The 27,597-nt window shown below is 35.9% G+C and overlaps 1 protein-coding gene across 1 annotated transcript in view; it reads right to left on the bottom strand.

Moving 5' to 3' along the window:
• RIPK4 (receptor interacting serine/threonine kinase 4) overlaps window positions 1–25,042 on the bottom strand; it is a 56,013-nt gene extending 30,971 nt beyond the window's left edge. Inside the window, exons 1-2 of the mRNA XM_044670315.1 lie at window positions 24,806–25,042; window positions 5,627–5,918 (exon numbers count right to left, since the gene is read on the bottom strand). Of these exons, the coding sequence (XP_044526250.1) occupies window positions 5,627–5,918; window positions 24,806–24,987 (474 nt within the window). The 5' untranslated portion in view covers window positions 24,988–25,042. The remainder of the gene's footprint in view (window positions 1–5,626; window positions 5,919–24,805) is intronic.
• Window positions 25,043–27,597: the final 2,555 nt, after the last annotated feature.

Here is a 27,597-nt window from a genome sequence, read left to right as displayed (position 1 = left end):
ATGAAAGGTCTCAGAGTCAGAAAAAAGGAGATTATGAATAGGTGTTTCTCCCCTCTACTAATTATTCAAATGAATAGAGGGGATTGTGTAATTATCCTAAAATCCAAAGTTTAGGATCTTTTAAAGTAATTTTAGGAAAAGAAAATCACCAACACTCCGAATCAAGAAAGTGAATTTTCTGGATATGATGTTATAAGGATGTTTTCAGAAATCACATACTACCTCAGGAGATCTGGAGTGAACTTTTGGATATAATGAACTGAACTGAAGGGGGTTGAACCTACCATTTATTCTGATTGTAAACTCATGCCAATGGGGAGTGCCCTGTGGTTTCATTTTTGTCAATGCACCTATCAATCATCTTTTCTTTCTCTCCCTTTTATTCCCAAGATTTTTATAAATCCCTCTATGTAAGGTACAATATTTTATACCCTCCACTCCCCCAGTGAGAGAATCTTGAGTGTATAGACTACACATATGGAATGATTTACTGGGGAGATCTGTCATGTTAATCTCCTGAAAAACCCAAGTGAGGAGATCTAACATGCTGGGGGGAGGAGAGATTGTATAAAGGAAATTATTGGAATTTTGATCAGGAGGTTAGAATAGAAGTTCTGGTGCCCCCTGTAGTCAGCAGGAAAAGCCAGCAATTGAGGTAAGGGATCAGGAGGCAGGAGGCAGTCCTGGACTGCCCCAGGCAAAGGAGAAAGGAGACTGTAGGTTCACTAGGAAGACCAGATTTGCGTCTCAGGACTTCAGTGTTGGGGCTGACTGAGAGGAGGCTACTTTGATAGTACCCTTCTTATACCTGCAGGCATTCATACACAGTCCTAATTTACTAGAGGAATCACATTCAATATACTCCAAAGACCCAGTAGAAGGACTCTGAACTTTTAACCACAAATGTTTCAAATGTCTGCAAAAATCCTACTCCTGATGTGAAGGTAAGTCTCCCTATGCAACCCAGCATGGTGTGCTTTTCAATGTTAGAAAGACTTCAAGAGTGATCCTAGAGAGAGAATTAATTTGTTTTTATCAAGGCCAATCTAGCACATCACTAGTATGCTCACTACCTGGTGGTAAAACTTATAAATTTTAATTGATTGCTGGCACTCTAAATGTGAGGTTTTCATCTACTGATGAGAGTAAAAATATAGCTGAAGGAGTTGAATTTTATCAATCTTTTTTTTTTTTAATTCTTACCTTCCATTTTAGAAACAATACTAAGTATTGGTTCCAAAGCAGAAAAGCAGTAGGGCTAGGCAATTGGGGTTAAGTGACTTGCTCAGGGTCACGCAGCTAGAATGTGTTTAAGGCTAGATTTGAACTCATCTCTATGTCTGGCTCTATCCACTGAACCACCTAACTGCTTCAAATCCTATTTACCTTGACATTTTTGATATGAATAAAATTTTAAAAAGACAGCAGCTATATGTAAAAATGGTTTATGTGTACTCTTTGGAGTGGATTTTATTGTATGTGCCAAATCTACAAAAAATATTATTTATTGAACATTTTATCATCATGTTTTTTTTTTGTTTTGTTTTTTATCCTGGGACTTCATTCTAGGAGCATAGGGCCACAACCAGTAGGCAATGGGACACACAGTCACTCAGGGTCACCCAGCTGGGAAGTGTCTGAGCCCGGACTTGAACCTAGGACCTTTCGTCTCTAGGCCTGGCTCTCAATCCACTGAGCTAGCCCAGCTGCCCCTACTTTTAGGTTGCAGTTTCTTTAGCAGTTGCAGTTTAGGTTGCAGTTTCTTTATCATCATGTATTAAAGTATAATTATGGTCAGTATTTGGCTATGGAAGTTATTACTGAGGTAACTTTATACAGTCAGACCATTGAATCTGAGTTAAAAAATCAGAATTTAGAATATAGAAGAGAGAAAATGACAATTTAAAAGATTTAACACAATTATTTTTAAAAGCTATTGAATATCAAAAATTGGAGATTGACAACAGAAAATCTATCAACACCAACTAGTTGTTAACTAGTGTCAATTAAAAGGAGATCAAATGAAACCAGAAAGTACTTTGGTCAACACATTTGAGTTACTTGCCAAATGTAGAGAAATATCTGCCAAAGTTAAAATATAAACTCATCTGTAAAACATTTTGAAGAAGGATGACGGATGATCATTAATTTTATGAGGAAATTTTTTAAAGTAGAGAAAAAGATAAAATCAGTCAAAAGAAAGCTTGTCAGGGGCAGCTGGGTAGCTCAGTGGATTGAGAGTCAGGCCTGGAGATGGGAGGTCCTAGGTTCAAATCCGGCCTCAGACACTTCCCAGCTGTGTGACCCTGGGCAAGTCACTTGACCCCCATTGCCCACCCATACCACTCTTCCACCTAGGAGCCAATACACAGAAGTTAAGGGTTTAAAAAAAAAAAAAAGTTTGTCAAGATATTTCCAACTAGGAAGAATCTCAAAGGAATTCAAGGACATAAATGAGAAATAATGCAAGAGGAAAAATGGAAAAGATTTACAAAAATTACTACAACAATTTGTTTTCTTCAGCAAGGATAGTGAACCACCAAAACTCCACGCTAACATCACAATCTTTAAATGTGCTTACGTAATAAGTAGAAATGACCTTATAAAAATGAATAATGTGGAAATAAGTATCAAGTGATCACAGTTGTACAACCCAGTAGAATCGCTTATTGGCTCTGGGAGGGGGTAGGAAAGAGAGGGGAAAAAAATGAATCATAGAAAGATGGGAAAATATTTTTTTTAATTTAATTAAAAAAAATTAAAAAAAAAAAAAAGAAATGACCTTAAAGTGAACAAAGATGGAGAAAACAGTCAGATTGGATCAAGTATAAGATATCCATGCTAGAAATGATATATATATATACTTTGTGAGGGCATTAAAGGAGTAGAGATATCAAAACTGTGGGGAAGAAACCTGATACCTTATTGATTCCAACCAAAAAGATGATGGAGAAAATATTAATGCCTTTTAACTGTGCTTTCTTGCCCATGTAAAAAATCTTTATGGGGGTCATCAATACAAGAAATGATGGCATCTTTTAAAAAGATATTAATGGGGAACACCTGGGTTTTCACCAATATTATTCAACAATCTCATAACTGACTGAAAGATACAATATTAGTAATTATGAAAAAGCATTCAATTCCATAGAATGAAAAAAATACCATGTTATAAATTCTTTTACAAGGTACTTAAAAAGATCATTCTAGTTTTTGTAGAAAAAAACCCTGTTCAATGGCCTTCTGATAATCAGCATTAGATGAAGACAAAAACAAAGAGATATATGCATGCCAAAAATATTTATTACTGTGATAGAGGAGTTTCAGCTAGGACTCTACCACTTTAAGAAGGATTCCCTATGGATCATAAGGTCCTCCAGATGCTCCTATTTTTGTATAACATTGTTCTGATTTTGTATCAAGATCTAAAATATTGTAAATCCACTTGGAAGAGATCTGTAATCACTCAATTTGACTTTTCTGTCTAAGCAGGAAAGATTTGAATGTCAGGATGAAGGATTATCTATTGCTTAAATTTGAACATACATCTGATAAGAGGGTACTCTAGAGATAGTCCAGTAATGTGTGTATTAGCACAAAAAATATAGGAGGGTTAACAGCTATCCCCAGATTTCAAAAGGAGGAAGTTAAAAAAAAAAAAAAGGCTGCTTCAGAAAATTATAAATTGAAGGAGGCAGTAGGCAGAAATAAAAAAAAAAAATCTGAAGATGGACAGAATTAAAGTAGAGATAGGAGAATTAAAAATGGAGGATTAAAAATAGGATGAAGGGTAATCCACAGTAATAATAATGGTGAAAAAAGTTTGTTTTTTAAACCCTTATCTTCCATCTTAGAATCAGTATTGTGTATTGGTTCCAAGGCTGAAGAGTGGTAAGGACTAAGCAATAGGGGTTAAGTGACTTGCCCAGGGTCACACAGCTGGGAAGTGTCTGAGGCCAGATTTGAACCCAGGATTTCCTATCTCTAGACCTGGCTCTCAATCCACTGAGTCACCCAGCTTTCCACTGGAAAAAAAGATTTTTACAACAAATCTCTCTAGTAAAGGTCTCATTTCTCAAACACATAGATAAATAAGTTAAATGGTAAGTTAAGTGATAGGTAGTTTTAAAATGAAACACTGAGAAAATTGAGTTGAGGGGGATAGTAGGAATAGAAAATGATTAAAGATGGTTTTTTAAAATGGCAGCTGTGGGGGGCAGTTGAGTAGCTCAGTGGATTGAGAGCCAGGCCTACAAAGGGGAGGCCCTAGGTTCAAATCTAGCTTTGGACACTTCCCAGCTGTGTGACCCTGGGCAAGTCACTTGACCCCCATTGCCTAGCTCTTATCACTCTTCTGCCTTGGAGCCAATACACATGGAAGGTAAGGGTTTTAAAAAAATGGTAGCTGTGGGTTCAGGTCACTATAATAGATAAATTATGAGTAGATAGAAGTTTGTTAATCATCTCAGAATGAGTTTAAAAGGTAGAGTTCTGCCATAGAATCCTTTTAGAGTATTATGCATCTTAGGGAATGTGACCAGGGCAGGAATATGAGAATGGTGATTCTCCCCTATCTCTACAGAAAGGGTAGGCCAGGAGATAGGCAGAGGGAGCAGGAAGGAATGCCATTTCTGGGTCCCTTGCAGCAAGAAGGGAAGAGCCAACCCAGGGACCACAATGAAATGGAGTCCCTACAAATCTGAGGATTGGTACATAGTCAGTCAATAATGCTTTATTAAAAGCTTACTCTGTAGCAGGAACTGTACTAAGCACCAGCCATAAATAGTAGGTTGCAAATTCAATGAATCAACAGGAGGAAGTAGCAGCCAAAAAACACTGATGCAATCTTGGACTAGATTGAGACAAGTACAACTTCCAGGAATAGGGAATTTATAATCTCATTCTATTCTGCCCTTCTCAAAAGTTACCTGGAATACTTGTTCAGTTCTGAGTGCTAAGGTTTAAAAAGAATACTGACAAACGGGGCAGTATCCATAAGAAAGAAACCAAAACAGTGAAGGACCTTGAGTTCATGGCATATGGGGACAGACTGAAGGAATTAGGAATATTTAGCTTGGAGAAGATAACTCAGGGGAGACAGGACAGTTGTGCTCAAATATTTGAAAAACTCATGAAAAATATGGAGCATTATTTTGTTTAGCCCCTGCAGAGCCAGGAACAATGTAAAAAATTTGCAAGGAGATCAATTTTGGCTAGCAAGAAAATCTTCACAACAATTAGAGGTTTCTAAATTGTGGATTCCCTACTCTCCATCATTTTATCTTCACAACAACCCTAGGACAAAGGGATTATTATTATCCCCATTTTACAGATGAGGAAACTGAGGCACATAGGGATTAACTGACTTGTCACAGACCTAGTAAGTATCTGAGCCCAAATTTGAACTCAGGTCTTCCTGATTTGAGACCCTGACCCTCTATCCACTGAGTCACCTAGAAAAGAAAGATTGTCTTTTCCCAAAAATGTATACTTTTCTTTTTATATAGAGTTTAAGGATATACTCCTCAGAAGACCCTATAGAAGCCATTAAACTATTCTTAAAGTAGAATAGTTCTATCCAAACTGACAATGCAGTTATCAAATTAAAAGTAGTATGAGACCAAACCTTGACATGGTAATGTGCATCCAGCAATATGTTTGCAGGCTTGAGATCCAAATGGAGTAGTGGTGGAGACATGCAGTGCAGGAAGTTCATGCCTACTGCTGTCTCATGGATGATCCGAAAACGGAGTTCCCATGGTAAAGGCTCTGAGGCCAGTAATTTTTCAAGTGATCCAGTTTCCATGTATTCCATAACCAATCCAACAGGTTCTCTGCAAATGCCATAAACAGGCAAAATGTAGCGAAACTTGGCCATTTCCATCTTCTTGGCTTCTTCTAAAAGTTCCATACGCTCTCTGAAAAAGATATTTGCAGCTTTGATTCAATTAAACTCAAAGAAAGCATTTATTAAGTGATTACTATGAAATATAAAAACACTGCAGTAGGTCCTGAAAATATGCAAACAATAACACAAATCCGTGCCCTTCATGGATGTTACATGGAATTGGAGATATGTGGAGTACACACAAATAAATATAAGATAATTTTAGATAGGTAAGAATGTTAATAAAAAGGATAAAGGGAAAAGAGGCTCCCTGTACCCCCTGAGTTAAGTTTTTTTTTTGTTTTAAATCTAGGGATTCTAAGAGGCAAAAATGAGGGCCATATTTTAACCCAGGATTGTTTTCCAGCCTAGAATAGTCACTGAGCCACTTACCTGCCCCTCTGTGAACTTCTTTTACTATGCTCCAGCTCTTCATCCTAAAGTCTTGCTCTAGCCCTCAAATTCATTAGCCAGTCTTTCCCTCATAACCCTTATAAATTCCATTTAAGGGTAGCACCCAGACTAGCCATGTCCAAATTCATCTGCCGGTACGATCCAGGAGGGTGTTGATGGCCACAGGTGCATTTATCTTTCCTATTAATTGCTATTAAAATTTTAAAAAATTAATTTCCAGGGGGCTAAGTAATATTTTTTCTGGAAAGGGGGCAGTAGGCCAAAAAAGTTTGGGAACCACTGGTATAGAGTGAAAAGAAGAGGTCCAAAACAGACTCTTTGTGGACTCCTATGAATCATCAAAGAAAAATCTTAAGGAATGATAGGAAATATAGAAAGAAAGCCAGGTAAGATCAGTGTAATGAAAATTTAAAGAAGAGAGAATTAAGTTACCAGAGATGTCTAGAAGCTTTGGAAATAGTTGTTTCATTTGAATAATTTATGAAGTCAGATTGCTGAGGGTTTAGAAGAATCCTGGAGATAGTGAGTTTTCTCAAGGAAAGGCTAAACAGCCTTAAAGGAAAGGAAAGATATAGGACAATAGTTAGTAGGAGCTCAAGTGAGGGTTTTTTAATATATAAGATATCCATATGTTTGTAGGTATCAAGAAGACTCTAGAAAAAGCTTTGAAGACAAGAGAGATTAAGAGGGTGGAAATGATAGTTAGGAAATTTGCTAGGGTAGAGAGGAGCAGAAAAAATTAAGGGGCATTATAGAAAGATTAAGGGGCATGTAGAAAGAGACAATGATCATAGCAAGAAAGGCCATATCTGTATCTGAGCCTGAAAAGAAGAGTCAGACTGTGAAGTGCTTTAAATATATTTAATTTTATAAACAACAGGAATCTTAGAAGATTAAGAGTAAGGGAGTGACCTGGTCAGAACTATGAATTACAAAGATTATTTTTGGCAATTGTGTGAACATGAATTGGAGAATCAAAAAGTCAAGTTTCTCAAGGAAAATAATGAAAATAAATGGGAAAGGAAAGGGGTCTAGCAGCACCAGGACTCAAAAACTACATTAGAAAGAAATAATCTTTAAAACACCATATCATTTACAAAAATGATTGATTAATGGGGGGCAGCTGGGTAGCTCAGTGGATTGAGAGCCAGACCTAGAGATGGGAGATCCTAGGTTACCGAATCTGGCCTCAGCTGTGTGACCCTGGGCAAGTCACTTGACCCCCATTGCCTAGCCCTTACCACTCTTCTGCCTTGGAACCAATACACAGTATTGACTCCAAGGTGGAAGGTAAGGGGTTAAAAAAAAAAAGATTGATTAATGGAACAAATTACTTACAGAAGCAAATTAATAAGAGTACAATATTGTTTAATTAATCTGAAGTCTTCAAATTATTGTGTCAAAAACTCACTATTCAACAAAGAGGTCTGGGAAAACTGTTAAATTGCCTACTAGAAATATACCAATATCTTACATCATATGCTAAGAGAAGATCTAAATAGACACATGACCTATATATAAATGGTCACATGATAAACAAGTTAAACAAATAAGAAAGAAATTAACTCAGATCTATGAATAGGGTAAGAGTTCAGGTCTGAAACAGGGGAAAATAACTACATTTATATAGCAACTTAAGGTTTTTAAAAGCATTTTACAAACCTGGGAGGTAGGTGTTATTATTATCATCCCTAATTTACAAATGAAGAAACTAAGACAGGGGCACCTTTGGTGGCTCAGTGGATCGAGAGCCAGACCTAGAGATCTGGACCTGGGTTCAAATCTGATCTCAGACACTCACCAGCTGTGTGACCCTGGGCAAGTTACTTAACCCCCATTGCCTAGCCCTTACTGTTCTACTGCCTTGGAACCAATACTATGTATATACTATGTATAGGCAGAAGGCAAGGGTTTTAAAAAGAAAAAAAAAGAAAAGAAACTAAGACAAAGAGAGTTTAGGGGCTAGAGTCAAAGACAAAATTATCAATGGCCAATTCTGAACACAAAAACTTTAAAAATTTTTGTAGAAACAAAATTAATATAGTTAAAATTAGAAGAGAAACAAGTGAAAAAAATTCTTCATACCAAGTTTATCTGATAAAGGTGAGATACAATGACAGATATAATGAACTCATTCAAATTTATAACTACAATAATTTCCTGATAGAAAAATAGTCAAAGGAAATTAAGAAACCAAACTATCCACAGATATATAAAAAATTATCCAAATCTCCAATAATTAGAAATGCAAATTAAACCAACTCTGAAATTCTACCTCACATTCATCAGATTGGCATAGACAGGGGGCAGCTGGGTGGCTCAGTGGATTGAGAGTCAGGCCCAGAGATGGGAGGTCTTAGGTTCAAATCTGGCCTCAGACACTTTCTAGCTGTGTGACCCTGGGCAAGTCACTTGGCCCCCATTGCCTAAACCTTACCACTCTTCTGCCTTGGAACCAATAAACAGTATTGATTCCAAGATGGAAGGTAAGGGTTAAAAAAAAAAAAACAACATTGGCATAGACAATCCATAAAGAAAATGATAACTTTTAGAGGGTCTTTGGGAAAATATTTTCCACCATTCTTGGGAGGTGCTGAATAAATGTTATGTGAATGTAATGGAATATATCACAATAAAAAATATTGAAAAGGGTATTTGGGATGATTTATACCAATTGATGCATAGTGAAGTCAGAAGAATAATCTAGGCAATTTAAAAAAATCATTGTAAAGACAACTAAAAGACAAGAATTCTGATTTTAATTAATCATTTAATTGTGAGCAGCTATGACTCCGAGGACAGATGATGAAGCATGCTTCATCATCTCTTCATTTCCCACTTCTTTGACTTCTCTACCATGACTTCAGCAAACTCAACATTGGGAAATCTTGTAAGGTACAATCAGCTTTATTACTCATACATCATCAAATTTTCTGCCTCCCTGTTTGAAGAGTGGAGCTATAAACTCCTACATTTAAGGAGAGGAGACAGGGAAAACATCTTAGACATCTCTTCCATTTCCTACCTGGCTACATTCATTTCAAACTTCTTTAATTTACTTGATGATCCCTTCCCCCACCCATTTCATTTTGCTTTTCATCTTTTCAACTTTCTTTTGTGTGTTACTAGAATGTTTGTTCCTTGAGGGCAAGACTTGTTTTTTTTTTAAATATGCTTAGGCCCAGTGCTTGGCACATAGTAAGCATTTAACTGACTCTTGACCTCTTGCTAAAGGTGATGGACTGAATCCATCAGGCTGAATCAATCATACATTTTTTTGACATGACCTATGCAGGAATTTGATTTGCTTGACACAGCAATGGGAAGAGAGCAGGGAGAGAAGATTTTGGAATAAAAAAATTGGAAAAAAAATTTTGCCGCCCCACCCAAAATATGAGAAGGAAGACCAAAAGAATAAGGATAAGCAGTTCAGCTTTGAAAGTAGTATGTTGAATTTATTATATATTTAAAGAGAAAATCAAACTCTATATAACAACTGACATTCATAGTTTCATATACAATCCTTTCTTTTTTCCACTATATGAAAATGTTAATTTTATTCAGTGTTAAGTTCAAATTTTTAAAAATGGAAAAACAATAAAATCTATTTAAAAAGAGAGAATAGAAGCAGGTGATTAGAACATTGATGATTATCCAGTAAAGAATGAGAAGGGTCAGAGAGCTGGAACAGGATCAGGAGAAAGGGAGAAAAACAAAGTGAGAGTTTCCCAAGGAAGGTGTCAACAATGTTATTTAATATTCACCTCTGAACACATACCCAGCCTCAAATGTATTTGCAGTCTAGCACTATTTCCCAATATGTAATGATCCTGTTTCAGTTTACAGGTGGCAATTGGGCTATGATTAATGGTGAATTAGTGACACAAACACAAATATCTATTGCTTTGATTTCACATAATTAAAATAGTAGGCCTTCCAAGGCCTTTAATCTCAAGGTTACAGAAAGATTTCTTTTCCTTCCCCTCCCCCCCTAGTGATTACTTTAATGTCAATTCTTTTCTATTAATTAAATAGAAGTCATATCATGACAATGACTTCTATTTAATTAAGAGAAAAGACTAGAATCAATTTCAAACAAAAGCAATAACTAATCATTGTAGGAGCCATGATTACTGATATCTGCTGAAATTTAATTTAATTCTTAAATGAATAGTATATTATACATGTGTACAAGTAGCCTTCCATTTTGAATTGTGTTTGTGGATCAAGTTATTTGACAGCACAAGTCTCTTTGATACTATTTGATTGTTAGAATAAATCCTGAGAGGTAGGTTAGTCATTAGCCTTATTTTATAAAAATGAAGACACTAAGATTCAGTTAACTAATATATCAGGTTATCTAACTGACTTTCTTAGAATTAAGACTGAAATTTAGGTTCTTCTGATTCCAGAATAAGTGCCCTTTTCATTATAAGAATCCACCTATAAAAATCTGACTAAGTTTCAGTTTTGTTCCGGAACCAAATGCTGAATGAATTCTTTCTCATAAGTTTTCTTGGTACATGGATTACTCAATTAATCTGTTCAACATATAAAACAGTCTTTATCCAGCAAAATAAAAAGCTGCTTTAAATGTCCTATAACAGTTATTCTATTATTCTGCCAACATTTATGAAGTATTTACTATATGGAAAGGCACATAAGCCATAACTTAAATTACAACTAGACTCCCTATGGTAATTCAGATAAGGTATTTAGATTAAGCCTGTCAACTTCAAGGTCTAGGGCTCCATCAGTTGTTGCTATTTATTAATAACAAGCAGCAACACAAAAACTTGTTAATACCTACTCCAATTTGGTAGTAGGTTTTAGAACTCTTAACTGTACCACCCCAAACGGGAAACAGTTTCTCATTTGTTTGATTTTCTCAGACTAAAGCTTGAACACCAAGATTTTTCTTTTTCAAGTAAAAGGACTAGGGAATGGAAATGACCAGGGGAGCATAAATAATTTATCTTGAATTTTGCTGTCTTTCTAAAAAACGTAAGACAAGATTCTCTTTCACTGAGTGACCACTTTACAAGTATCTCAGAGCCACAAAATCTAAAGAATTAAAGAGTATTCAGTACTTCAGTTGCAAATCCTTTTCCTAAGTTACAATTCTGGCAAAAAAGAACAATCCCACTGAATTTTGAAATAAAATGTAAACAGAAATGAATCATTAATACAAATACATATAGCTAAAATATGTTCAGTATGACTTCTTTTTTTTATTATATACTTAATAACCACCCCACCAACAAAAAAATCTAAAAAGCAAATGCATAAAAAATTATGTGCCAGGGGCAGCTGGGTAGCTCAGTGGCTTGAGTCAGGCCTAGAGACGGGAGGTCCTAGGTTCAAATCCGGCCTCAGACACTTCCCAGCTGTGTGACCCTGGCCAAGTCACTTGACCCCCATTGCCCACCCTTACCACTCTTCCACCTAGGAGCCAATACAAAGAAGTTAAGGATTTAAAAACAAACAAAAAAAACAAACAAACAAAAATTATGTGCCAAACCACAAATTCCACATTGTTTACAATTTGTTTAATAATATTTAAATTACACCTCTGTGCTAATATAAATATCCTCTTTTGTTGAGTTCCCTTTAGATTTGTTTTACTTTGATGTTTTTTCTCTTAATTTTGTGGCCATTATTTTTTTAATGTGAATTCTTATTATAATATATTATAATATTCTTATTCTCTTTTCTTCTCTTTCATGTCTTCATATATTTTCCTTATTTTCTTTAGGTTTCCAATATTTGCCATTTCTGATCATACAATCCATTGCATTCAAATATCACAATCTATTCAGCCATTTCTCCTAATCATTGCATTTGTGTTATTTCCAGTTATTTTGTTATTACAAACAAAGCCTCCATGAATATTTTCATGCATGCATAGCTTTCTCTCCTCTCAATAATGCCCTTAAGGCCTAATCCTAGTAACTGGATCCCAAGGTCATTGATTTCTTTATTTCTTAATACTTTTATGGAATTGCTAATTTCCAGATGTTTTCAGTTTCAGAAAAGCAGTAATCCTCAGATACCAAACACTAGTGGACTCTACTATGATCCTGATGGATTTTTCCTCCCTTTGTATGAAATTTGCCACTTGAATTTCTTGAAAACTTTTAGGTACTTATAAGTGTGAATCATTATTATTACTATTATTATTTCTTCATCCTTTTACACCATCAGTAGCTCCTGCTACCTGCTCTAGCACCTTTGAAGTGGCTATTTGCATAGGTCCTTGGAGAGGGAGTGCCAAGAACTAAAAGAATCAACCCCAGTCTCTGAAGCCACATGAATTATCCAAGACTCAGTCTGCTAGCTTCACAGTCACACAAGTTTCACACAAGCAGGATCTATAAAATTTCCCCAAACACTCTAAGCAGAATACCATGTAAATCACAAGAAAAGTAGCCAAGACTGTATATTTCAAGTAAACTCTAGAAAACTATAAATTTAGTTAAAGCTTTATTAGCTGGCATTAGGAAAAGCAAAACTTTCCATTTTTAAGCTCTATTTCAAACAAAATTAACTAATTAAAACAAAGAGAATATGGTATCTGTTGGAATTCAATTTATTTTTTGCACTCATGAATTTTGATAGTAAATAATATGCTGAGAGGTCATATCAAAATTTACTTAAAAGAAGACCGGTTAAAAGACATTTAAAATTTTTAAAAATGTTACGGATCTATGTAACATATACTATGCTAGGTACTAAGAATACAAAAGTCAAAGTTAAGACATTCTCTGCCCTTTCTAGTCTAATTCTTGTTATGAGTTATACTAACATCCATCTCGACTAGTTGTGTTTTTGTGTTCTACTGACTTATTTCAAGAAAACCTGAACACAGATTTTCTTCACTTTCAATAAAGTAAAACATAGCAATGAATAGAATGTTAGGCCTAGAATCAGGATGACATCTTCCTGAGTTCAAATATGCCTTTAAGACACTTACTAGTTGTGTGTCCCTTAGCAAGTCACTTAACTGTTTGCCTCAGTTTCCTCATCTATAAAATGAGCTGGAGAAGGAAATGGCCAATATCTTTTTCAAGAAAAATTCAACATTCATCAGTCTGTATTTAACCAATAGTTAAACAAATGCATTTTGAAACAACAAATGAATAAAAACATTTAATGGTCCAGATATAGCCAATTCATGAGAATAGATACACAAAATAAAATATAGTTACAAATGAAAGTAATTTTACTGAAATAGTTATCTGTGTGCTTGTGTATATATACATAGACACACACTTATAAAATGTTCAACGGCCCCAGATTGAGTCCCTATTCTAAGTCCCTTTTATTAGCTGAATGACCTGAAGACAATTTTTTCTTCATTATTGCCATATTCTAAAAACTTCTGAATATTATATTCTGAGTATTATAAACAATCTTACCAAAAAAAAGAACATCCCAGTTGCATTTTACATATTATAAATATCCATCATTAATGGGACTAGACTTCATTGAGTTCATTAGTTTCCTTATCTACAAGAAGACTTGAAAGTGACTATATCCCTTCCAACCATAATTTGATCATTCTTCCATGTTCCCTTAATTCATTCAAACAATTGTTAAGCTTCAGTTGAAAAGTTCAGGCTTAGGTAATTAGAGATACCATTTTCTGATAAATTTGAGAAAAATAACATTTTTTCTCAACATAATTTTATTTTGAGAAAAATAGCACTTTTAAAGTTTTACAAAAAAATCTTAATCTCTTTTGAACTGGTGAGACTGGTGCTAAAAATATGAATCCTGCCTTTACAGATCTAAAATATTCTTTCTAAGGAAGTCTGGCACACTTTAGCACACACTATCTCTTTTATATTATTATATTCAATGTATTCAGGATTGCTGGTAAATGCACAATAAATTTACATGTTATGGATCACTAATTTATTTTGGGCCAAAACATATCCAATATAGCCACGCCCTCAAAATATTCCATCTGATATTACTTAGTTTTACCATCAATAAATGAGTATGGTAGTCCAAGGAATATTTAACTTGATTCATTAAGCATTTATTTAAAAACTATTCAGCCACTCTAGAACTGTTTTAGGAAAATGATAAAATGATATTTGGAAAATAAATGAAACCTGAAAAATAATTTTAAAAGCACCTATGACTACACAGGTTCTGAGTGGCAGAAAATAACCACAATTTTTTTAGAAGTCAATGGGACCTTGAGAGAATTTAGTTCCACTTTTAAAAAAGAGTAGGACTTTATTTAAAAACAAGATTTTTTAAAAATCCCCTTCTTATTCATTAAGAAATGTTTTCTAAAATATACTATGTGCATTTGAGGTAGAGAGGTTAGCACTGGAAATACTTAAATGATTAAGGTACAGTCCTTTTCCCTGGATGTCTGTTTTGGGAAATGAGACAGGGACTCAAATAACTATAATACAAAAGAGAATGCTAAATATACAAAGCATCAAGAAAAGGTTGGAGGAGGGAAGGATATTGCTTCTAGGAGACAGGAATCAGGAGTTATGAAAGGTTTCATAGAACTTAATGATACTGCCAGTTGGACTTTTTCTTTGACAACTTTATAAAAGCAAATTATTTCTCAAATAGCAAAAAATTACATTAAATTAGACATAACTTTCACATTTTGGCAGAAGCAATTATATAGATTTTGCTAAAGGACACTGTTATTGTTCTTTTTTAAAAAGTTGCAAATAAAAAAATGCTATCAATTTCTCGGAATTTTAGTTTGATAGCCAAAATGAAAAATAAAGTAGGTTAGCAAATTTGTAGTAACTGATAATACTTTAGAGTCAAATTTCCTTATAAGCACACTTCCTTTTAGGGCAGACCTAATTAGGGCTATAGAATACAGGGTTTATTTATAATTGTTTCAAGCTATATTTTGTGTGCCAATCATCCCTAAAAACCCATGAATTGGTTTCACATAGGCTAAAGTGAGGCTGGGAGTTGGACATGTGATTCATATTTGTAAGTAAAAGTTTTTTTTTTCCATTTTAAGTATAAAATCAGTATGTTCTTTTTTATTGTTTGGTAATGAATGAAAAGGAACAATTTCAGAAAAACCTAGGAAGGCATATAAATTGATGCAGAGTAACAACAAATATTTATACAACAGTACTATAAAAAAAACAAAAACTCTTGATCATCTTACTCTATTCATAGTAATGATCAACTATGATTCTAGAGAACACATGATAACATGAAGTATACTACCCATCCTTTAGACCAGTGGTTCCCAAACTTTTTTGGCCTACTGCCCCCTTTCCAGAAAAAAATATTACTTAGCCCCCTGGAAACTAAATTTTTTTCAAATTTTAATAGCAATTAATAGGAAAGATAAATGCACCTGTGGCCATCACCGCCCCCCTGGATCACTGCAGCCCCCACCAAGGGGCGGTAGGGCCCACTTTGGAAATCATGGCTGTAGACAGAGAAATGATGGATTTAAGATGCAGAATGAGACCAATATATGGCCAATGGTGTAATTTGTTTTTCTTGACAGCATATTTATTGTAAAGGATTTATTTCTATATCCTCCCCTCCCCCCAATGGTGGGGGTGGGAAAAATTTTTATTCATTGAAAAAATTACTTTAAAAATCAATTTGACCCCACTATTGGTGGAGTTGTGAAGTGGTCCAACCATTCTGAAGAACAATTTGGAATTATGCAAGAAAAAAGAGTGACAAAAATATCCATACCTTTTGATCCACAAATTCTATTATCCCAAAAAGGCCAAGGACAAAAACAAAAGTCAAAATGTTTATAATGTCACTTAAAAACAAAACCAAACAAGACTGAAACCCTTACCTTTGGGTTTAGAATCAGTACTGTGTTCCAAGGCAGAAGAATGGTAAGGGCTAGGTGTTTGTTTTAAATTCAGGCAAGTGTCTAGCAGACTTCCTATGGACACCTGGGGAACTATCAGACTACATTTCCCGTGATTCAAATGGGTTTCCGGTTTCTGGTTTTTTGGGCGTGGGGATGTAGACATCCCCATGCATAGGACAGTTTAAATGAGAGGAGGGCCCAAAAAAATGCCTCTTGATCTTCCTGAGAAGCTGGGTACCAGAGGGACAGGATGGGCTCCGGCGGTAAATATAAAAGATAGGCGCGGTCATATATATATTTTACCAACATGGCCATGGCTTTAATTAAACTACTAATTTCTCTTATTATATCAGTCTTTATCATTTTTAATCTTAATATAGGCAATGGGAGTTAAGTGACTTGTCCTGGGTCACACAACTAAGAAGTATCTGAGGTTCCATTTGAATCCAGGACTTTCCATCTCTGGTCCTACCTCTCAATCTATTGAGCCAATTAGTTGCCCCTTATACTATTCTTTTTTATAGCAGCAAAGAACTAAAAACAAAGTATATAGTGATCCCTCACCTATCACAGGAGTTACATTCCAGACACCCCTGTGATAGGTGAAAATCTGTGAAGTAGTGGGAGAGCAAATAGATTGAGGCAATCAGTGCCCAGTATGCAGAACACAGTGCTGTGGTTGGTCATTTTTCATTCCATCAGCCAATAGTGTGCCGTATACAATCTCACATTGGTAGACTTGCACAAGAGGTAGTGGTGTACAGCATTTCTATTGTGTATAGTACGGTATTCATCTGCAAAATCCCATGATATAGCAAAAACTCCATGATACAGAATTAGATATATTAAAAAAAAAAATAACTTGCAATATAGTGAAGCCATGATAAGGGAACCACAATATAGCAACAGACGACTATACATCCATCAAATACAGAATGGTTAAACAACCTGTAGTATATGAAATTTAATTGAACGTTATTATGCTGTAGAAATTATTAATGTGAAAAATCCACAAATTATATAAAATTGATGTAAGTGAAATAAACAGAAACAAGAAAATAGCATAGAGCACTGATGGCAAACCTATGGCATGGGTGCCAAAGATGGCACACAAAGCACTCTCTGTGGGCATGCAGCTGCCCTCTCCCACCAGAGTTCATTATTAGAAAGGCAGAAGGACTCTGGTGGGAGCTGCTCCTCTTCCCTCTCCACTGTTCCTAAGGACATTTTTTCACACCCCCAACCCCTCTGCCCAACAGCCCAATGGGATTACACAGGGAGTAAGGTGGGCAACTCACAGGTAGCAGAACTGGAGGGGAGTGTGGTGCACTTGGGCTGCTCCCCTCCCCCTCTCTACACTTGCTGAGGACATTCCTTACTTCACCTGCCCCTCTGCCCAGCAACTCAATGGGAGTACTTTCTCCCTCCCCTGTGTGGGGTAAGGAGGAGTAAGAGTACCTGAGCACTCAGTGGTGGAGAGGGGCATGGCACAAGGTAGAGGGTGAGGCCCAGCAATCCATCTCTAAAAGGTTCACTATCACTAGTATAGAGTGACTACAACAATGTAAATGAGAAAAGGAAAAAAAGAACAACTAAAACTGAATTTGATCAAATAATAATGACCAGTCTTGGCTTTAAGAGACATAAGAAGGGGGGAAATTGGGAGGCTCAGTGAACTGAGGGCCAGGCTTAGAGACAGGAGGTCCTAGGTTCAAATGCCTAGCTGTGTAATCCTGGGCAAGTCACTTAACTCTCATTGCCTAGCCTTTACCACTCAGAAGAGTGGCAAAAAAACCAATTGATTCTAAGACAGAAGGTAAGGGTTTAAAAAGAGAGAGAAAAAGACAGACAGACATATAAGAAGGCACATTCCTAGGGTTTGTTTTTTTCTTTTTTGCAAAAAATAGGGGACAGGGGGCAGCTGGGTAGCTCAGTGGACTGAGAGTCAGGCTTAGAGACAGGAGGTCCTAGGTTCAAACCTGGCCTCAGCCACTTCCCAGCTGTGTGACCCTGGGCAAGTCACTTGACCCCCATTGCCCACCCTTACCAATCTTCCACCTATGAGACAATACGCCGAAGTACAAGGGTTTAAAAAAAAATAGGGGACAAAGTATATGTTGATTAGTTTTACTGAACGGTTTCCCCCTCTTTTTTAGCCAGTGATGGCAAACCTATGGCACACATGCCAAAAAAAATGGCACACAGAGAAGTGCATGACTCTGATCAAATCACTTAATCCTGTTTCCCTCAGTTTCTTTAGCTAGAAAATGAAGTTGGAGAAGGAAATGGCACTCCAGTATCTTTGCCAAAGAAAACTCCAAAATGGGTCACAAATGAGTCAGACATAACTGAAAAATGACTGAAAAACAAACCTATCTGTGGATACTCCACAAGTAGAGAGCTATAATTTCTGATTCAAAGTAAGAAAGCTTATATTTTACATTCTATCCTTAAAGTAAGACTTGGTGATCCAAACAGGCTTACAGGAACTAATAAAGTGAAACTGACTGAACCAGATGAAGAAATAGCTTCTTCAATAGAATAACTTTAATGATATATTTCTAGTAAATCCTGTGTAAATCAATGTGAACATATGATATCAGCAATACTCTCACAGACACAAAAAAAGAAGCAGTATAATACAAGGAATCACAGAATTCTAGGGCAAGAAGAGGGGAATCATACAGTATACAGTTCAAATCCCTCATTTTACAGATGAGGAAATTGAATTTTTTTTTTTAAACCCTTACCTTCCATCTTGGAATCAATACTGAGTATTGGCTCTAAGGCAGAAGAGTGGTATGGGCTAGGCAATGGGGGTCAAGTGACTTGCCCAAGGTCACACAGCTGGGAAGTGTCTGAGGCCAGATTTGAACCCAGGACCTCCTGTCTCTAGGCCTGGCTCTCAATCCACTGAACCACCCAGCTGCCCACGGGAAATTGAATTCTTGCAACAGAAAGATCACATAAATTAGTAGAAATCCTAAAAGATTTTCTGATTTCTATTTTAGTACTCAAAGAAATATCTAGAAAAGTAAGAAAAAGTAAGATTTTGTTTCTAGAAAGGCTTGCCTAGCTTGTTTTAGGCAAGGGAATAGAACAGAGTCCTGGGGGCATTATATTATTATGGAAAAACAGGAAGAGAAAAAACAGGGTGTGTATAAAAAAAGTAGTCAGATAACAAAGAGCTATTTAGAAGAAAAAACCTGGGAACCACCTTTAGAAAACACACACACACACACACACCCATGGTGGGGGGGGGAGTACAGTGGAGACATCTTTCAGCTAAGAGTTTTCTGTTCCACCCCCAATCCAATTACTCTTCCCAAGCTTTCCAAAGAGCCTCAGAAATGTTCCCATGACAGCTATTTAAAAAACTTCCAAGGAATGGGTTTGTCCACTTGACTTACACTATAGTTACAATTCATAGTTTACTTAGGCTTGTCCTAACTAGCCAGATTTATTATACTAGACCCTTTGGCAAAGATGTACTTAAGCCATAATGATTTTTTTTTAACTGTTGGAGTTTCCTATTAGTGCAGATGCTCAGAATTCAACCAAGAAACACATAGATTTCACCTATTCTTCCAAGGTCATTTCCTCTTCCCCATAGAAATGCTTCAAATATCTGAATTATCTATCATAGCACTCCATCCCCCACGGCCTCCCTGCTTTGTGGATCCTCATTCAGTCTTCTGAATATATATACCAGCTATATCTCCACAATTTTATTGAATACACAATCTATGCCTTTATCCAAGTCCAATTTTTAAACAAAAAAATTAGGTAGCATAGGGCCAAGCACACATCCCTGAGGCACTGCACTAGAGACTCCACCCACAAGTCTACCAGTTCCATTAATTATGACATGCCCTGGGGTAACAGGTCAAAGCCTTATCACAGAGATGAAGGTGGGGACTAAGCCAGAGTCAAAGTTGGGAAAGAGTGGGAAGAAGAACAGTAGGAGCCAGTTTAACAGCTATGGGTGGCCAGGTTCATCTGCATGCCACCCTAGGGAAAAGCAGCCACGGGCAAAAGTTACCATTTTGGTTACAGCTATTCTAGTAGAAAGGCAATGGGATCACAAGTACTCTGGTGGTATAGTGGCCATGGGAAAGTGAAAGTAAACTTGTATAAAGCCAACATTCTCTCCCTCCCACCCCACCTTCCCCTGCAAACTAGAGTTGTAGGTCTTGAACATCATGACCAAGCAGCTCAGGGAAATTTTATTCCCTTACCAGAGAAGCCATTCTATGGTACAGGTGGATGGATACAACATGCTAATAGATATTTGTGGTTGTAAATTTCCCATACTACCTAAAAATATCACAAAGATTAACCTATAAAAAACCCATTGGGGATTGGTATTGAACCTGTGCTTTCATTCCTAGATAATGAAACTACCACACACCAGTGCAAACCTCTACTTCCTCTGTAATTTAGTGTTAAGAGTTGCATAGAGCACAGAAAATTTAAGGGATTTGCCCACGGTCATGCACAGCCAGTATATGTCAGTGATAAACTTGAACTCTGTTCTTTCTTACTCCAGGGCAGGTAGAAGTCTATCCACTAATTAGGAGATAGTGAAACAACTATTTTCCAAGTTCAGGTTGAATCAAACTCTACTTTAGTTAAAATGAAACAGTATCCCTAAGAACAGAAATATAAGCTAAGGTGATCAAAATATTTGCAAATATCTGATCCTTAAAACAAACAAACAAAAAATCCAACCTTTATCTTTACCTTAGATTCTATTTCTTTAAAACAAAGGCCCCAACTCCATCCTGTCCCTTCCCTATTTGCTCTTCATAAAACTGCAAGTGGTGCGTTTCCTGTTTAGAAAGACTTTTGACCTCCAAAACTGCACAGCAACTCAGTGCGAGTCACTACCTGCCTGGTTTGGGAAGGGCAGGAATAACTTTTAGCTAAAAGGAGGAAACATTTTTTTTTGAGCATGCTCAGTAGAATCCCTAGTGACTTGCCTTAAATGGTGAAGTTCTTCCTGGTAGATCACCCCAGGAAATGCAATAAACTAGATTAAACACTCTAAAAGTTCTATTTACTCATCTAAAAAAAAGCTATACAAATCTGCCTTCCACTAATTAAAGAATTAAAATTGGCATTCTTTTAAATTAAATTTTCTTAGAGAACTTAAACATAAACATTTCAATATAAAAGCTGTTAGAAACTGTGAACTTGTTAAAGTTTTTCCAAGCATATATACAAATACATTCAATTCAACAAGGTAGTAACAAAATTGATTCATTTATGTTTTCTGAAGTGCATTTTAAAGAAAAGGCTTTATATTATATGTTGATACTTTTTGATTGACTTCTCTGGCTCCTTTTACCCTGGCTTCAAGAAATGGGCGTAGAGGTGTTTCTGGTCTTTTTTTGTTCATCCTCAATTTTAGGTTGCAATCCTCACTGGATACAAGAGTTCAAGCTATAACTATGACCTTGGAGCAAGGATTGCAAGGTAGGATGGGTATCGAAACCCTGAGAAACCAGGGTGCCTGGTCTGAGAGGGAGTTTGGGACTTAGAACTAGGACCAAGCTCTAAAGCAGGGGTCGGCAACCTTTTTGGCCGTGAGAGCCATAAACCATAAACGCCACATTTTTTAAAAAGTAATTTCGTGAGAGCCGTAAAGTGCTCACAGTGCGCTCCTGTAACAGTGCCTGAAAAAAAAATTGACTTTATGGCTCCTGCAGAAAGAGCCAGATATGGCTCAAGAGCCATAGGTTGCTGACCCCTGCTCTAAAGGAACTGAGCCAATTCCTTTCTCCACATTCACCTTCCCTCACTGAGAGGTGCAGGCCTCCCAAATGTTAGGGAAGTAAATTCCTATAGTTGTGATTATACCTTTTGAAGTAAATATTTCTGAATAAAAGCTAATCTAACTGTTTGTGGTTTAATGTTCCTGGGTTGCAGGGGATCACGCTTTTCAATTGAGAGAATAACATAGGTGCAGGCAGAGTCTAGACCCCTCCCCCCAATTCCCCACCCCCAGAGCACATGAAGAAATTGGAGAATGTTTTGGGGGCAAGGTGAAAATATAACTTATCTGGATTTCAGGCACTGAGGGCTGAGGTTAATCTATATTATATTTATATGATATATGTTATATCCTCTTACTCCAGTAGAATGTAAGCTTCCACAAAGCAGAGACACACTTCCAGCACCCCCAACTCTGTAGTCTCTCCCTTCCTCGCCGGGAGAGGATGGAAGGTGAACATTGGAGAGAACCTCCCAGATCTGTCACCATTTCAGAAGGGTGCCCAGGGAATTCATTTTATCATTTCACCTATCTTGCTACTGTTTAAGAGTTCAAGAACTCCAGAAACTCATCTTTCTACTAGATGAAATTAACTCTGAAACTCTTCTCTCCTCAGATCATTTCCCAACTTAACTACATCCTACATGGGAGACTTCATTCTTGGCAACCTAACCTATGGAGGGCACCCCCCTCCCCACCCGTCCACCTACCTCCAGTTTCTTTTTATGTATAGTCTTCCTGAAGTAGGGATCCTTTAACGCAGGAATTAAATTATGTCTTTCTGCATATCCCTAGTTTTTAGCACTATGCTTAGCATACTAAGTGCTTAATAAATATTTATTGACTAGCTATCTCAATCCACTTATCTACCCCTCTCCTCAGAAACATTCCCTAATAACAAATATATATTCCAACAAAACAAATCAATACATTGATTCCATCTAAAACTTATTAATAAATAAAACTAACTTCAGAAATCTAGAAAGGGCTTACTAAAAAGCTGCTCTTAAATACTTCCTTTGTCATGAAATAAATAATAATTGAAATGAGCAGCAAGAGAACTATTCCTAGAGGAGCTTCTCTGAATTTTGAGGAGGTAAACATGTCATTTCTTAAGCAATATGATTATTCCTTGTATTCTCCACTGCATTTAGCACAGTGCCTTGAATATAGGTGTCTAATAAATATGAGCTGAATAAATAAGGTTAAAAGAAGTGGTAATACATAGGATTTCAAGTTTTGTAGGAACCGTGCCCTTATTTTGCTAGAACTAAGAATGAAAGACTTTTATTTCTTGTTTGCTTACTTAACAAGTTTTGTTGCCATAGTACCGTGTTTTTTTTTTGTTTGTTTTGTTTTTGTTTTTTTTTTAGTTTTAAGACATCCTGGTTTCAAGATTTATGGCTAAAGCCACAGAAGGTCAGCCAGAGAAATTGTCCAGGTAAGAATGAAAATTTCAGAGGGTTCTGAGCTGTAGAAATTCTAATATTACCCAATGTGCATACAAATTCATGCATTAAATTAAGCTACCTCTGAGCTTCAGATAAAGCTACTCTTAAAACTTGTTTACCCACTAGACTTGACTGATGATCCTTTAAAGCCCTTAAAAATCTCTTCAATTCTCTGTTAAATATGGAGAAATTGAGATGCCAAGATCTTTAATGTTCCCTATTTCTTCACAAACCCCCTCATCAAAAATATAAAATTAGCACCATTTTCTTAGCTAGATCTTCTTACTTTTAAAAACTAAGTCATTTTGAAGTATTTTTATTGCTACATGCTACTGAAAAAGGTCTCTCTAGAATTGATTATTGTTACAGCTATAAACGAAAGCAACTGTTAAGTTGACAACAATCTGCCCTGCTACTTCTCCCACCACAAAACTTTTTCCCCAACCACTCATGACAGTTATGAAGCATGGACAGCAAACATTAAATGTCTAATTTCAGAGGAAGGGCCTACTTAACTTTAATCAAGCCTGCCCACATGGGTAATTTTCTTCTCATACCAATTGGTATTTAAAAAGTAAATTAAAAAGTAGAAAAAACCATTATAGATACAATATTGTGGAAATAACCCAAAGGCTTATTATGTAAATTGAATTTTCAGGATGTCCAAAAACCAACCTACAAATCACAAAAAACAAAGGCTAAGAAAAAAGTTTTAAACCTCCCATTCCAGAACACACTAAGTCATTGTACTTTTTTATCCTAGCCAGAACTTGCCTTTTGAGATCATGTTCTAACATGCTTAAGATAATCATTTCATATCTGGCTGCCTCTTCTTTTAAAGTGCTTCAAATGGGCTGGGCATTATATGTGGGGGTGTAAATTTGCACTTTAACAACTTGAAAATTTCATAAATCAATGTGAAAAAAATCTACATAGAAGTAATGGAAAAAGTCTTGAATTATGAAATTTGAGATGTCTCCAAATTAGTGAAGCTACTTTTATGTTTGGAAATACAAAAGACATGTTAAATTACAGTATTTCTTTTGAGTTAAAATAAAATGCTATGAAGAAGCACATTTCAGATACTCAGCATATCTTCAAATTAGCAAAAGCTGACTCCTACCCAGACTTAACAGAAAATCAGGCAGTTTAATTATTATTGCTATTGAAAGAATCCAGAAATATTTTTACTTTTAATCTAGCATGAATTAAGAAAACACATCCCATAAAATTCAGAAAGCTATCCTAAACTTGCAACAACCTAGTTAAATAGTGTAAGTTTTAAAATAAGTTCACATTTGCAAGTAATTTTTTAAAAATGCCTTCCTGATGGCAAAGCTTCTAACATTCATTTTTGTATATTTTAAGTATAAATAATCAACCAATAGAACAGACAATTATCGTCAAAACAAGTCATTTTAAAAGTTACTTACTTCTCATCTACATGGAGGCTTGGGGAACATTTGATTGCTAGCCATGTTTTCCAGTGAATATGTCGTACTTTGTAAACTTGTCCAAATCCCCCGGAACCGATCTTCTCCCAGCTAATGAATTCACTGGAGTCAAAAGTTCTCAGCAACCCCATTTCCCAAGGGGAACTGCTCTCCTTTTCCATCTTTTACCAACTAAATTCTCCAAATCTAGTTTCTCTACTTTCCTTTACTTCCCGAACTTCCGGGCTGCTTTCTCCAACAGTACAGAAGGCTGTGTCTTTCCCAGCCCAGGTGACTCAGGTGTATTCATTAACCAAGCTATGACATCATTTCCTGGACTCCTGGAGCTTGTCTGGTGTCTGTAACTTGAAGAACGCATTTCTTTTCAACAGGAAATGGAAAAAAGCTTCCTTCTTCTTTCAGAACAAAGGTTGGAAAGGATAGAAAATGTTTTGCTCTTATTAAGTCCTAATTGAAATTATAAATTAACAGTAAATGGCCCAATTAGAAAGATTTTTGTCTTAGTGTAATTTCTACTTCACACCACTCTCATGGACATTTCACTTGGAAATCTTTTTTTAAACTGAAGTCCGAGGAATAAAAGTGACAAATGTAGAGCATGGCTCTAATTCAATTCGAATTATTATTTATCAAGTTCCTACCATTTAGGAATCATTATGTTCCGTGTAAGGATAAAAAAAATTATTATTTTTAAAAAATTTTCTCTAAGAAGTTTCTTCACTTAAAGAAAAATGACTTCTTGAGTTTAAAATCTAAGAGAATTTTTGAAGGAGAATCAGGGAACTATATTTATTGCCCTTTGGGGGAAAAAAATTCCTGGATTGAAAATATCCTGCTTTCTAAAGGCAGCAAAATATTTATTATGTTATGAACATCAGGTTCGGGATTTTAATGGTCTCATAAAAAGGCAGTATTTCCATACTCCCACCAAATCAGGCAATTGTTTGTTAAATTGGAATTCAGGGATAGTAATATTTCCTAGAATTTGATAAAATAATTTTTAAAAATCACATAGAAAAATGGAAAAGAATACCAAGAAAAAAGTAGGAAGGGAAGAAATAGTGAAGAAAAGCAATATCATATCACAGACAAAAATAAATTGGAGCAATAACTGATTAAAGCAGCAAGCAGGATTTAAAAAAAAATCTTTTAAAAACTATAAGAAGGGGCAGGGAGGTGGCTCAGTGGATAGAAAGCTAGACCTGGAGACAGGAAGTCCTAGGTTCAAATCTGGTCTCAGACACTTCCTAGTTGTGTGATCCTGGGCAAGTAAGTCACTTAACCCCAGTAGCCTGGCCTTTTCTGCTCTTCTGCCTTGGAATTGATACTTAGAATTGATTCTAAGACCACAGGTAAGTGTTTTTAAAAAAAACACAACTTTAAGAAAAAATAATAATGTACTTGTCTCAATTATGGAGTCAGAATTAATTGATCGATTAACTGATAAATTAACAACATTTACTCATTGGTGACTATGCAAAAAGTACTGTCCTAATCCCTGGGAATACAAATAGAAAAACAAAACAGGCTGTATTCTCCAAAGCTTTCATTCTAATAAAGGGAGACAAATACAGGAGATAGCATCTTCCTTGGAATCATTTCCATGAATATTGAGCCTTTTGACTTGAACTTTGGTGGTGAGAACTTTCTTTTCTCTTTAGTTACTACTGCCACTCTTGACTGTAGTTGCTGAGGATGTAAGGAATGGAGCATGGAGCACCTGCAAAGAGAGTTAGTTGTTTGGTTGAATCTTCCCTGGACTATGAATATAGGGCCAGGTTGGTGTTCTGAGATGAGGTAAATTCTGGAAATTATCTGTTCACTGATGGTAGGTGGTAATAGACATTAATGCATACATAAGTAAAATAAAACTATAATCATGAGAAAAGATACTAAAATTCTCTAATAAGCAGGGAAATATAAATTAAAAAAACTTTAAGATGCATCTTCATATAGCTAATGGAATATGAAACAATTGTTGGTAGGATGATATTGCTAATAGTTTGGAAAGCAATATGGCAAATAAGCAGTAGAAGCTACAAAACTAATCATAACTTTTACCCCATCAGTCATCACTGATATCTCCCCAAAAATAATAAAACAAGAAAAAAGACTTAACTGTACAAAAAGAGTAATATATGATGTTTGTAATTGCAAAGAAATTAAATAATCTTTCTAGTCCTATATTGGTAATTGATTGAATAAATTATGGTTAATAAATATATACAATATTATTGTGCTGAAAATATGATCCATATGAAAAATACAAAAAAATTTGTTTAAATCTCCATTTAAGGAGGGTGCCTAGGCCAGCCATGTCTCACTCTTTAATCCCATTTTCCCCTTGATCTGGGAAGTTTTAGGTACTAAACTACAAATCCTAAAAGGACTCTAAATCAGAGTATCTAACATGTGGCCTACAGTTCATATGCAACCTGCAACACTCCTGAGTGTGGTCAAACCAAATTAAAATGTAATTGGGAAATATTTAACAAAATAAATAAAAATACAATAAAACATAGATAATATTACATTTTAAAACTCAGTCAATATGTTCCTCAGAGAGATCTTTATGTATAGGCCAGTGGTCCCATTTCTATTTGAATTTGACAACATTGTTCTAAATGGCTTGTCACATGTGTTTGTGGATGTATGCATATCCATATGTGAAGCCCAAGAGAACTTGTAAAGTGCAAAGGGAAAAAGAGCATTTCTCTTTTCTCTTGTAGATCCTGTCAGTCACAGTGTCTAGCAGCAAATGAAGAGATATC

The sequence above is a fragment of the Gracilinanus agilis genome, chromosome 3 (genome assembly GCF_016433145.1).
Source record: "Gracilinanus agilis isolate LMUSP501 chromosome 3, AgileGrace, whole genome shotgun sequence".
Taxonomy (NCBI): Eukaryota; Metazoa; Chordata; class Mammalia; order Didelphimorphia; family Didelphidae; genus Gracilinanus; species Gracilinanus agilis.
This window is presented reverse-complemented; position numbering and strand designations above follow the sequence as displayed.